This window comes from Saccostrea cucullata, unplaced genomic scaffold (genome assembly GCF_032062105.1).
Source record: "Saccostrea cucullata isolate Sc308-1 unplaced genomic scaffold, CSIRO_AGI_Scuc_v1 ctg4991, whole genome shotgun sequence".
NCBI lineage: Eukaryota > Metazoa > Mollusca > Bivalvia > Ostreida > Ostreidae > Saccostrea > Saccostrea cuccullata.
The window spans coordinates 3,157-17,125 of record NW_026930670.1 but is presented as its reverse complement, the minus strand read 5'-3'; the positions used below and the strand labels follow the sequence as shown (position 1 = coordinate 17,125).

The following is a 13,969-nucleotide window of genomic DNA, read 5'->3' as shown; positions in this document are numbered from 1 at the left end:
AAAATTTTAAGTGACTTTGGGATAAAGGGTCCATTATCTTCAGTTTTCAATATCAATATTTTCAATATCTGCTATTTTTAAATCTGTACATTACAAAAAAGTTTTTACATTTTTACATTTTCTTCCAGAGTCCAACAAATCTCTTATAAAAGCAAAGTCTGCATAAAAATAACTTTCATCTTTCTAACAAAATATTTCTTGAAGGAAATGTACGATGCTCATTCAAAAAATACGTAGACAATGTTCATCGTCATCACATTATTTTTACAAAGTTTAATATCAGTTAATTTTTATATGTAAAAAGATATATTTTATAGATTTCTGAAGTTTCATTCTATTTGATTAAATGAAACTCATGTTCGCCAATTTTAAAACAACATGTTTTGTCACCACGGAGCACGGTCAAAAACATTGTAACGTCAAAAACAACGTTAAAGAAAATTTCTCATACTCACAGGGCCTTTTCATTTTATACACGGTTTGTATCGTATTCCCCATGCATTAAAACGTATCCATAACACTTGACACCTAGTATGCTAACAATAATTTGAGTATACCTTAAATAATATTGTCAATGTTTTCAAATCCTTTACCATGTAACTCTGCTCTTACAGGCTCCGCAACATTGAAGCGCACATCACGTTTCATGACGTTACTAACTCTTTTGACAAGATTTTGAACTATAATCTGTTTCTTTGCAGAACGCCCATCGCCCAATTTAAAGTCTTTACCCCTAAAAATTGTCTGTTCCATTATAAACAAGTAGACGGCTCATTTTATGTATTTTTTCCTGGATTCTCCAGCATTTTCGGAGTTTGTTTCAAAAGTTTCCAAATGCAAAACAAAATTATATTGCTACTCGCTGTTCCGTGACGTCCTTCGACGTTATGATTTTTTGCTTTTTAATCAAGACTATCTGTCTATAGAAATTTATATCTTTTAAACAAAGCAATGAAACCTTACTGCCAGATCATGTGGAATATCTTAGAGATTATTTTCATCAGCAATATCAGTTGATATCAGCGAGTTAACAAAACAGTTACTTCAAAAATATCAACATTTGTCTCCAAAAATAGCATAATTTGAAACAAAAGGTACAAGTAGCTGAGTTCATTGATAACGATATCTTGGTAACTTTACTGCCAGATCATGTGGAATATGTTAGAACTTATTCTTATCAGCAACATCAGTTGATATCAGCGAGGTAACAAACCAGCTACTTCAAAAATATCAACATTTGTCTCCAAAAATAGCATAATTTGAAACAAAAGGTACCAGTAGCTGAGTTCATTACTAATGATATCTTGGTAACTTTACTGCATGATAATGTGGAATATCTTAGAGATTATTTTTATCAGCCATATCAGTTGATATCAGCGAGATAACAAATGAGCTACTTCAAAAATATCAACATTTGTCTCCAAAAATAGCATAATTTGAAACAAAAGGTACAAGTAGCTGAGTTCATTACTAACGATATCTTGGTAACTTTACTGCCAGATCATGTGGAATATCTTAGAGATTATTTTTATCAGCAACATCAGTTGATAGCGAGGTAACAAACCAGCTGCTTCAAAAATATCAACATTTGTCTCCAAAAATAGCATAATTTGAAACAAAAGGTACCAGTAGCTGAGTTCATTACTAACGATATCTTGGTAACTTTACTTCCAGATCATGTGGAATATCTTAGAAATTAGTTTTATCAGCAATATCAGTTGATATCAGCGAGGTATTAAACCAGCTACTTCAAAAATATCAACATTTGTCTCCAAAAAAGAGCATAATTTGAAACAAAAGGTACAAGTAGCTGAGTTCATTACTAACGATATCTTGGTAACTTTACTGCATGATCATTTGGAATATCTTAACAATTAGTTTTATCAGCAATATCAGTTGATATCAGCGAGGTAACAAACCAGCTACATAAAAAATATCAACATTTGTCTCCAAAAATAGCATAATTTTACACAAAAGGTACCAGTAGCTGAGTTCATAAATAACAATATCTTGGTAACTTACTGCATGATCATGTGGAATATCTTAGAAATTAGTTTTATCAGTAATATCAGTTGATATCAGCGAGGTAACAAAACAGCTACTTCAAAGATATCAACATTTGTCTCCAAAAATAGCATAATTTGAAACAAAAGGTATCAGTAGCTGAGTTCATTACTACCGATATCTTGGTAACTTTACTGCATGATCATGTGGAATATCTTAGAGATTGTTTTTATCAGCAACATCAGTTGATATCAGCGAGGTAACAAACCAGCTTCTTCCAAAATATCAACATTTGTCTCCAAAAATAGCATAATTTGAAACAAAAGGTACAAGTAGCTGTGTTCATTACTATCGGTATTTTTGTTACTTTACTGCCAAATCATGTGGAATATCTTAACAATTAGTTTTATTAGCAATATCAGTTGATATCAGCGAGGTAACAAACCAGCTACTTCAAAAATATCAACATTTGTCTCCAAAAATAGCATAATTTTACACAAAAGGTACCAGAAGCTGAGTTCATTAATAACGATATCTTGGTAACTTTACTGCATAATCATGTGGAATATCTTAACAATTAGTTTTATCAGCAATATCAGTTGATATCAGCGAGGTAACAAACCAGCTACTTCAAAAATATCAACATTTGTCTCCAAAAATAGCATAATTTGAAACAAAAGGTACCAGTAGCTGAGTTCATTACTAACGATATCTTTGTAACTTACTGCATAATCATGTGGAATATCTTAGCGATTATTTTTATCAGCAATATCAGTTGATATCAGCGAGGTAACAAACCAGCTACTTCAAAAATATCAACATTTGTCTCCAAAAAAGAGCATAATTTGAAACAAAAGGTACAAGTAGCTGAGTTCATTACTAACGATATCTTGGTAACTTTACTTCCAAATCATGTGGAATATCTTAGAAATTAGTTTTATCAGCAATATCAGTTGATATCAGCGAGGTATTAAACCAACTACTTCAAAAATATCAACATTTGTCTCCAAAAATAGCATAATTTGAAACAAAGGGTACAAGTAGCTGAGTTCATTACTAACGATATCTTGGTAACTTTACTGCATGATCATGTGGAATATCTTAGAGATTGTTTTTATCAGCAATATCAGTTGATATCAGCGAGGTAACAAACCAGCTACTTCAAAAATATCAAAATTTGTCTCCAAAAAAGAGCATAATTTGAAACAAAAGGTACAAGTAACTGAGTTCATTACTAACGATATCTTGGTAACTTTACTTCCAAATCATGTGGAATATCTTAGAAATTAGTTTTATCAGCAATATCAGTTGATATCAGCGAGGTATTAAACCAGCTACTTCAAAAATATCAACATTTGTCTCCAAAAATAGCATAATTTGAAACAAAAGGTACCAGTAGCTGAGTTCATTACTAACGATATCTTTGTAACTTACTGCATAATCATGTGGAATATCTTAGCGATTATTTTTATCAGCAATATCAGTTGATATCAGCGAGGTAACAAACCAGCTACTTCAAAAATATCAACATTTGTCTCCAAAAAAGAGCATAATTTGAAACAAAAGGTACAAGTAGCTGAGTTCATTACTAACGATATCTTGGTAACTTTAGTGCTAGATCATGTGGAAATTCTAATAGATTGTTTTTATCAGCAATATCAGTTGATATCAGCGAGGTATTAAACCAGCTACTTCAAAAATATCAACATTTGTCTCCAAAAATAGCATAATTTGAAACAAAAGGTACCAGTAGCTGAGTTCATTACTAACGATATCTTTGTAACTTACTGCATAATCATGTGGAATATCTTAGCGATTATTTTTATCAGCAATATCAGTTGATATCAGCGAGGTAACAAACCAGCTACTTCAAAAATATCAACATTTGTCTCCAAAAATAGCATAATTTGAAACAAAAGGTACAAGTAGCTGAGTTCATTACTAACGATATTTTGGTAACTTTACTGCCAAATCATGTGGAATATCTTAACAATTAGTTTTATTAGCAATATCAGTTGATATCAGCGAGGTAACAAACCAGCTACTTCAAAAATATCAACATTTGTCTCCAAAAATAGCATAATTTGAAACAAAAGGTACCAGTAGCTGAGTTCATTACTAACGATATCTTGGTAACTTTACTGCATGATCATGTGGAATATCTTAGCGATTATTTTTATCAGCAATATCAGTTGATATCAGCGAGGTAACAAACCAGCTACTTCCAAAATATCAACATTTGTCTCCCAAATTGCATAATTCTAGACAAAAGGTACCAGTAGCCGAGTTTATTACTACCGATATCTTGGTAACTTTAGTGCCAGATTATGTTGAAAAGCTCAGAGATTGTTTTTTTCAGCACTATCAGTTGATATCAGCGGTGTAAAATTCCAGCTACTTCAAAAATATCAACATTTGTATCCCAAGTTTGCATAATTTTACACAAAAGATTCTAGACGGTTATTTTTATAAGGTTCAAGTCATTTACTAGTAGCCAGTTACTAGTAGCCAACTTTACATACTTGTCGTAGCCAGTTACTCGTAGCCAACTTTACATACTTCTCGTAGCCAGCTACTAGTAGCCAGTTACTAGTAGCCAAATTTACTTACTTCTCGTAGGCAGCTACTAGTAGCTAACTTTACCACTTGTCGTAGCCAGCTACTAGTAGCCAGTTACTAGTAGCTAACTTTACATATCTGTTATACCAGTATTAGTTGAGTAGCTAATTCATTCATTTCTCATTATTTATTAGTCTATCATAACGGAGCCAACTTGGACTGAGTTAAAACTAAAGCATAGAAACTCTTTAATTTCATACCGTATGTAACTTTCATTAACTTTAGCGTACATGCCAAGGTTGAAGAAATATACAGTCTATGTTTTTCAGAGACCGTCTCAAAAACAGGTATACAGTCATGTATTTACTTAATGGATATATTGGAAAATGCTATTCTTTCGCTCTTCAAAGCAATTAAACAAAAGGTACGACAAACTTTTTCCTCAAATTAGAAAAATGTGATGAGAAATAATAAATTGTACAGTATATTAAACGCTAATTTTCATCCTCTGCTTTCTAGAGGGGGCATCTCAAAATGTCCAATTTAACGAAATTTTACTGATTTAAGGAATACTACAAAATGTGACAGACACAAAGGATTTATACAAAAAATTACAAGATTAATAGTAAGCTTTTCAAATTTTTATGCATAAAATTTCAAGAACTTATATTGTACACTTCTGCTTTTATAACATTTTATGACTCTCTCTTGGAGAAATTTAGTTCATTCTAACGTCACAAACACACTTTTCGGTGTCAATCTAGCTGTCGGTTATTGATTGATTGATTGTATACTGTTTAACGTCCCTCTCCAGAATATTTCACTGATATGGACACGTCACCATTGCCGGTGAAGGGCTTCAAATTTAGGCTTATGCTCGGCACTTACGGCCTTTGAGCAGGGAGGGATCTTTATCGTGCCACACCTGCTGTGACACGGGGCCTCAGTTTATACGGTCTCATCCGAAAGACCGCCCCATGTAGTCGCCTTTTACGACAAGCAAGGGGGTACTGAGGACCTATTCTAACCCGGATCCCCACGGGGGAGCTGTCGGTTAAAAAATCGTTTTAATAATCAGCAATATGAAATTGTAATTTAGCTTTTTAACCTGTGGTGTCTTAATTTCATATAATTTTATTAATTTATAATAAAACTCTTCAAATGTTAATACGCTTTTTATAAGATGATGCGCGAAGTTTTGCTCAATGGAGTCTTTTGTAGGCTCCCTTAATTGTAGAAAATAAGATAATTTATCCTTCAAAATGTAAGGTGATGCGGATTGAAAAGTACATTTTTGACAAAAGTCATTGTGTTCCAGGCAACATAAGTTATATATGTACGATATAGTCTGAATGTGTTTTTTCCAATCATATGTTGCGTTCCAACAATAAATAAATTACAAGTATTTGAATAGTATATATGCATTTTTTGGCGATTCTATTTTAAATGTTAAAGGTGCATAGATACAGATTTGAAGGTCCTATATATCCTATAGCTACTGCATTCCACTACTTCACCAGAAATTTACTAAAGTAGTATCTGCAATGCATATGACCAGCTACCAAATTAAAGTGAAGACGGGGGATAGACTGGGTTCGGGTACAGATGCCAACATAGAGATAGTTCTACTGGGAAGCTGTGGGAAGCAAACAGAGTCGGCCAATCTTGACTGTTGGTTTAGAGATGACTTTGAACGATGCAAGACCGATGTCATAACTATACACGATAAGACAAATATTCCTGAAGTAAATGAGATCAAGTTGCGAAGAAACAAAGCGGGTTTGTTCAGTGATTGGTTCGTTGAAAAGGTAGAAGTAACCAATCAAAGGAGCGGAAAGACCAGCGTTTTCCCAATACTTCGTTGGATTCGCCCTGACGTTGACTTCTATGTTGGACGATATGATGTCTCTCTGCCACAGTTTGATCCTCGGCCGCAACAGCGCAGTGCTGAGTTGGATGAGAAAAGGAAGATGTATGAGTATGAGGAGAAAGCCCCAGGATTACCCGTACAGGTACGGATGGAAATCTGTCTTCATATAAGAATAAGTTTATGTATTTTTTATCATGGTGTAAAAATATTTATTGTCTGTTTACTCATTTCATCGTAGGTTAAAAATGTTCCTGAAGATGAAGTGTTTTCCTTTTCTTATAAGGTAGGTGCCAAATTTCTAACTTTGCAATCTCTGTAGATGTCCAAACATTTATACTTTCACCCTTTTTTACAATGGTACATGCATATCGTTTTAATTCATAAAAAGATATATATTTATGAAACGGGCTAAGATAAATAAATAGTTGTTGATCTTAAAAAAATCTATAAACAATATGAATGTTTGAAGAGGGCATAAAACACTGAACCCTGGAAGTTCCAGAGATAGAATAGTAAGTGTCTAGGAGTAATTAACATCCCCTATTGACTGGTAACACCCGCTGTAGCCCTTTTTGTTGACCGGGTGGACGGAACATTTCGTAGCCAAACTATGACCTAATGATAAGTCATATTTGCTTACAAAGTCATAATAACAGCCAAAGAATTGACGAAATATCGACTTAAAACAAAGTTACTGAAATCACTGTAACATCAACTTATCGGTGAGTAGCACACCTTGCTTTTTAAATTTATCGTACTCATAGGAAGCTCTTGAGTAGCGAATGAATTTGTGAGACATAAAGACCATAATCAAATTATAGCGTGAGTTATTCTCCAAAAGTTAAGAAATTCGGAAAACTGACAGTTGAAAGCCTGAGGTTATCTCGTTCTTCATGCAGTTATCATCTATTGTGTGGTAGATTTTGGCTACAGTGGTCAGATAAATGTATTTCAAGAATCAACATAAACGTAACTTTGGGGCTGCCAGACAACAGGGCGCACCCCTACGACAACATTTTATGTGTCGTCCGAAAGGGCAAGTAACATGCTGGGTTTGGGCTCACAATCATGCTGAGGTTATCTCGTTCGTCATGCAGTTATCATCTATAGTCAGTAAAACATCCAGAAATCAGGTATTTATTTTTTAATTTAAAAAGATTTTTAATTTTGTTATGTTCCTATAATGATTCATCTCTGGTTCTTTGAACTTGTGCTATATTATAAAATACAATTATGAAGAATATTTTATAGTCATATAAAACTTCATAAAAATATTACAATACCGAAGAGATTCTTCATCTTTTCTAGTATTCTCAACAACCAAAATGAATTTGAATTGCCATATCTACATGACGTATATTGGTTTCCGAAACTTCAGACAAAATCATTACAAAGAAGATTAATAATGGGTTCCAGTAAATTTTTACCGTGCATCTTTCCGTTAGTCGTCACTAAAATATCAACAGCAGTAAAGGAAAATCTTCAGAAGTACTGATAATAATGTGAAAGTCCTAAAACCAACCGTTTAAATGTCATTGTCAAAATTAAAGTGAATAAGTAGGTCAAACTCCAAGGTCATGGTCAAAGTTGTTGATATCAAATAAAAGGTTATGACGTAAGTTAAAGTTATTTCTAAAATAGATCATACTCAAAGGTCAAGGTCAAAAAGTAAAAGTTGTTGGTAAGAAATAGAAGATGTTTTCACAAAGAATACATTGTACATATATGAAGTATGAAAGTTCTAACATAAACTGTTCTTAAGTTATGGCCAAGGTTAAAGTTTTTGAAAAGCTGGTCAAACTCCAAGGAAAAGGTCAAAGGGTCCAAATGTTGGTATCCAGTGAAAAATAGTGTCATTGCAGATGTAACAATCGATTTGTAAACGAATGGATTTACTTCTATCTCGTTTTTCAATTAATAATCAGAAAAATCTTATCACGGAATAATATTTTTTATATACACTGATTACTTAGAATTTATCTATGGCTACGTACTTCACCAGGAAATTTTTCACAGTTTGCACATGTTCGCTTTCCAAACGCATTTAAAATTAATTTAAACGATAATGCAGATATACTAGTAATGTTCAGATACAGGGAGCCCCGATCCTTCAACTGGCGTCGGAATTTCATAAATATTATGGATTCTGTTGAAAATTACGCCAGACGATGGGCCAGTTATGAAAAAGAAGACGCTGACACCTTGTCAGAATGGATTAAATGTATCAGATCCATGTTAAAGTTACGTATTAAAAGATTGAGGGGCAAAATGAAAACCATCTATCCTTCTGTGTTCAATAAACCAGAAGTAAAAAATGAATTAGAAAGATTACACGATCAGTACGTACTGGTTCCTGCCGACAAAGCAGGTAACAACATTGTCTTCGTTTGTAAGGCTCATTATATAAATAGCATTCTAGAAGAACTTGGATTTAATTCTACAAGTGGTAATCCTACATATACTCATACTTCTCTTTCTAAGGAAGAAATTCTTCAAAATCACCTGTCAGTTTTGAATACTTTCAATATTCCACAGAGCCAAAATGAATTTGAACTACCTTATATATATTGGATTCCGAAACTTCATAAGAATCCTTACAAACAAAGATACATTGCAGGTTCCAGTTAATGTTCAACCAAGCCTCTTTCGTTAATTCTCTATAAGATATTGACAGTAGTGAAGGAAAGGAAAAACTTCAAGAGTACTGTGCAACTATATATTCAAGAAGTGGTGTAAATCAGATGTGGATACTTAAAAATTCTAAAGAACTTTTGGACAATTTGAAATCACAAGACTTTACAAAAATCAACAGCTTAAAAACTTACGACTTTTCAACTTTATACACAACAATTCCCCACGACATATTAAAATCCAGGCTTTTTGATATCATTGACAGCTGCTTCTTCAATAAAAATGGAACTCGTAAATTTACTTACCTCGTCATTGGTCATTTGCAAAATTATTTTGTTAAAACAGATTCTGATTGCACACATAAGTACTCTGAAGTTGACATCAAGAAGATGCTCGAGTTTCTGATTGACAATATCTATGTGGTTTTTGGAGACCAGGTATTCCAACAATCTATTGGAATTCCCATGGGTACAAATTGCGCTCCGTTATTAGCAGACTTATTTTTATATTCATATGAAGCAGAATTTATGCAAAATCTAATGCGTGAAAAGAAGAAAACACTTGCTGTGGCCTTCAACTCGACATTTAGATATATCGACGACGTATTGTCAATTAATAATGATAATTTCCATTCCTACGTCGATACGATATATCTTGGTGAGCTTGAGATAAAAGATACCACAGAGTCCGACACTTCTGGTTCATACTTGGATATTTTACTTGAAAAAGACACTAATGGTAATCTAACACCAAGCTATATGATAAACGTGATGACTTTAACTTTTCTATCGTCAACTTCCCTTACTTATGCAGCAATATACCTTCATTACCTGCATACGAAGTATATATATCTCAGTTGATTCAATACGCAAGAGCATGCTCTACGTATGAACAATTTCTTAAACGAGATAAATTATTGACAAGCAAGTTGATGAAACAAGAATATCAACAGTCTCGTTTAAAGTCATCATTTCGTAAGTTCTATGGTCGATACAATGACCTTGTCAGCAAATACAATTTATCATTGAGTCAAATGCTGACTGACGTTTTTCATACCAATTGTTAGTCCATTATTTATACACTGAATTGACTACGGATTTTTTTCCCGTTATTTCCTGATCATGACAACGAGCACACGGCAGGTGTGACCGGTCGGCAGGGGATACTCACAAACATGTTTCGGAGGTCCGTGTTTGCTCTGCTCTTATTTTGTATATTGTTTATTGGACTTTGAGATTGAATACTTTTCGTTATCTCCATATCCTTCATCTACTAGAAATTAATGTAAATAATTAAGAAAGGGAGTTCGAATAGCAGAAACAAACAAACAGAAATTAAAAATGTTTTATTCATATAATCACGGTTACATTATCACAGTTTGATCTGCAACAAAGAAAATACAGTTTGAAGGCGGGTAAAGCTTTGGAGATGATTTTCGGAGATGGATCATGGAAAACTTTAGACGACTTGACAGGTGTCTATTCAGAAACATTTGGAGAACCGAAGGTAACACATCTGTCGTGTTATTTATCTAAAGCATTGCAATGGATGCATAATAGTTCTTATTGCCTCTTAAAATTGAGAAATCTTAAGAAAATTCATCAAAGCATTTCAATAGTTTAGAAAATGGATTGTCATTGTTCAGCTCATCAAGACGTCAAGAGTTTTCTCTAGCATTTTGAGAAAAATTCCATTTAAAACGCCGCCAATTTATATAGTACACATAAGAATAAAAAGCATGATATATTCTTTTTCATGGTCAAAGCAATGACAACTCTTTTCTAAATAAGAAAGTGTACATGTCTTTAATCGAACAGGGGATGCAGGATTGGGAGAGTGATATAAGTTTTGGATGGCAGCGATTAAACAGCGTCAACCCCAATCTGATTCGGCTCTGTACACATATTCCAGACAAGTATGGGATCTTAATTATTGTTTATCTACAGACTTAATTAAAATATCGAATATTATGTTTAGGAAATAATGTGCGTGAAACTGTCACTATTACACATGTCAACAAAAGCAACAATCATGTTTCCAATATTACTAATAAAAAAAATCCATGGCATACCTACAATTTGAATCTCATCTTTCAGATTCGGGGTGACCGAAGAAATGATCAAACCTTTTCTAGATGGATTGACTTTATCCCAAGCTATCACTGACAAACGTCTGTTTATCACTGATCTTGAAATATTGGATGGAATTTCTCTAGTCGATGATTATATTGTAAGTCAAATTATCCCATCGTATATACGATATTTATATATATAAATTAAGTGTCTTTATTTTCAATCCATTCTTTGTGCATCCATTCAATTAGATTTAAGAACGGCTTAATGGGACAATGATTATTTATGTATTAAAAGGTTATTTATGTTTTTTTAAAATTACACGCAGTGTCCGATTCCCATCGCCCTCTTCTTCGTTAACAGTAAAAATCAGCTATTGCCAGTTGCGATACAACTTTTTCAACAGAAGGGATCAGACAATCCAGTAAGAACGACGTCTTGATAAAACTTCAAAAAGAAATCGTATTGAAAGTAAAGGTTATTCAGTATAATTCAAGATCGTCTTTTGAATGATAGAGGTATGACCTACTAATATTTCAGGTGTTTCTGCCAAGTGATCCACCTTATACATGGTTGATGGCCAAAATGTGGTACAACGTAGGGGATTCAAATTATCATCAAGCGTTAACTCATCTAGGTAGAATAGTGTTTTTTAAAGTAATTTTTTTTATATCTACTGAAATAGATTTCGTATTATAATTGCAATCATCTCTGTAGCAATGCTGTAATGTAAAATGAGCACCAGTAAAGATGCATCTTTCATATTTGTCATGTTTATCACTATAACACCAACCATATCCAACCAACTAATACTGATACACTCCAACAAACCTTGGATGTTATTGGTGGAGGACTTTGCATCAGATTTATGGGCAGCGGAAAGGGCAAAAATTACCATAATGAGAAAACAAACAATTATTTTAATTTCAATGACCATATAAACTTAACAAATGATATACAATGCATAATCAACAGACCTTTTCGCAGAACAAATATACATTAAAGGAAAACCAACGACCACGTAGGTAATAAACATATATAAATGCAAAATCAACGATTATCTTTGCAGAAGAAACGTACATAAATACACGACAAACGAAAAAAAACTTAACAAACGTGCACGCGGTAAATCTAGTCTTGCTGACACCGGGCTCCCGACGGTCCCAGATTTTTTTTTTTTTTTTTTTTTGCGATTTCTTTTTTGTCGGTTCACAGAAACTCTGCAAACTTCTCCGGCACATTTTCTTTTTAAATGAATTCAATGATATGTAAAAACTTAACAAACGTGCAAGCGGTAAATCTAGTCTTCTCGGCTCCCGACGATCCTTTTTTGGGCGATTTCTTTTTTGTCGGTGCACAGAAACTCTTCACACTTCTCAGGCACATTTCTGGGTTCAAAAAATTTCAATAATATATAAAAAACTTTGCGTATTTATTGCTGAATCAGCAGTATCATCTGCCAAAAAGCGGTAAATCTAGTACTGAGCTATAAATAAAAAACCACTGAAAAAAAGGATACCGATGCTTTCAGAATCGCGATTAAAAACAAAAAATTAAGGTAAAGATTTTTTTAATAAATGGAAACTCTCATTTACATGCAAGATAATTTATATGGCGATTGCACAAAAATTCCCCACACATTTTTTATCGTATAGAACTCTTTGCCAAATCATGTTTATGTTCCCAGGATCTACAACATGGGCGTGGTTCTACCTCGGATCCCCCTTTTATTTTTTCCCTTTTTTTAGTTAATTTATCTTAGAAATTTCAAATAAAAGAAAAGAATTTACATAAAATGAAAAAAATCTCATTCTCCTGAAGGCCGTTTCGTCATTTTTTTCGTTGTTGTTACATAAATTGGTTTTCCCCAATTCTTCAAATATTACAAGAATCTATTTTGATAACTTTTAATTACAGTGACATATCATATGACAGGAACGCAGCAACTTCTCCCAAATTTAAGAGTAGGGTCAAAAAAGGGTTATGTAGTGCATGTATATTAGGAAAAAATTGGTACTGAAAGAAGTTGAACCTAACACCCCCCCCCCCCACACACACACACATACCCACACCTTCCCTCACACACATGTATCGATGTCCGTTTTTGGTTTTCATATTTATAACGTAGTACTTTATTTACCGCTTTTTGGCAGGTGATACTGCTGATTCAGTAATAAATACGCAAATACATATCATTGAATTCATTTAAAAAGAAAATGTGCCGGAGAAGTCTGCAGAGTTTCTGTGCACCGACAAAAAAGAAATCGCAAAAAAAAAAAAAAATCTGGGACCGTCGGGAGCCCGGTGTCAGCAAGACTAGATTTACCGCGTGCACGTTTGTTAAGTTTTTTTCGTTTGTCGTGTATTTATGTACGTTTGTTCTGCAAAGATGATCGTTGGTTTTGCATTCATATATGTTTATTACCTACGTGGTCGTTGGTTTTCCTTTGATGTATATTTGTTCTGCGAAAAGGTCTGTTGATTATGCATTGTATATCATCTGTTAAGTTTTTATGGTCATTGAAATTAAAATAATTGTTTGTTTTTCTCATTATGGTAATTTTTGCCCTTTCCGCTGCCCATACAGATTCGTGTATTTCTCAGTCGTAAATGCCTTTTTTACTCATTTCATTCTTCGCTACGCGTCAAGTTCAACAAAAATTAACACTTTTTAACTTGTTTATTTCTTTCTTGTATATATTGATTTTGATTGAAACCTGATGTTAGTAATCCTTGAAAGTAGAATTTAACATAGTATGGGCATGCTACAAAGAAACTCAGATTTCAAAGTAATAACCTTGTGAGGAATTTCGAATTGGACCACAGGATTGCA

The 13,969-nt window shown here is 33.4% G+C and overlaps 1 protein-coding gene across 1 annotated transcript; it reads left to right on the top strand.

Annotated features, from left to right (window-relative positions):
- Positions 1-6,113: 6,113 nt before the first annotated feature.
- LOC134229547 (polyunsaturated fatty acid 5-lipoxygenase-like) lies at positions 6,114-11,773 on the top strand (the record flags this gene model as incomplete). The annotated part of the gene is made up of 6 exons (XM_062711292.1): positions 6,114-6,575; positions 10,442-10,570; positions 10,882-10,979; positions 11,161-11,293; positions 11,465-11,560; positions 11,677-11,773. Coding segments are annotated over exons 1-6 (1,015 nt in total), but the record flags the coding sequence as incomplete, so codon positions are not given.
- Between the last annotated feature and the right edge of the window lie 2,196 nt (positions 11,774-13,969).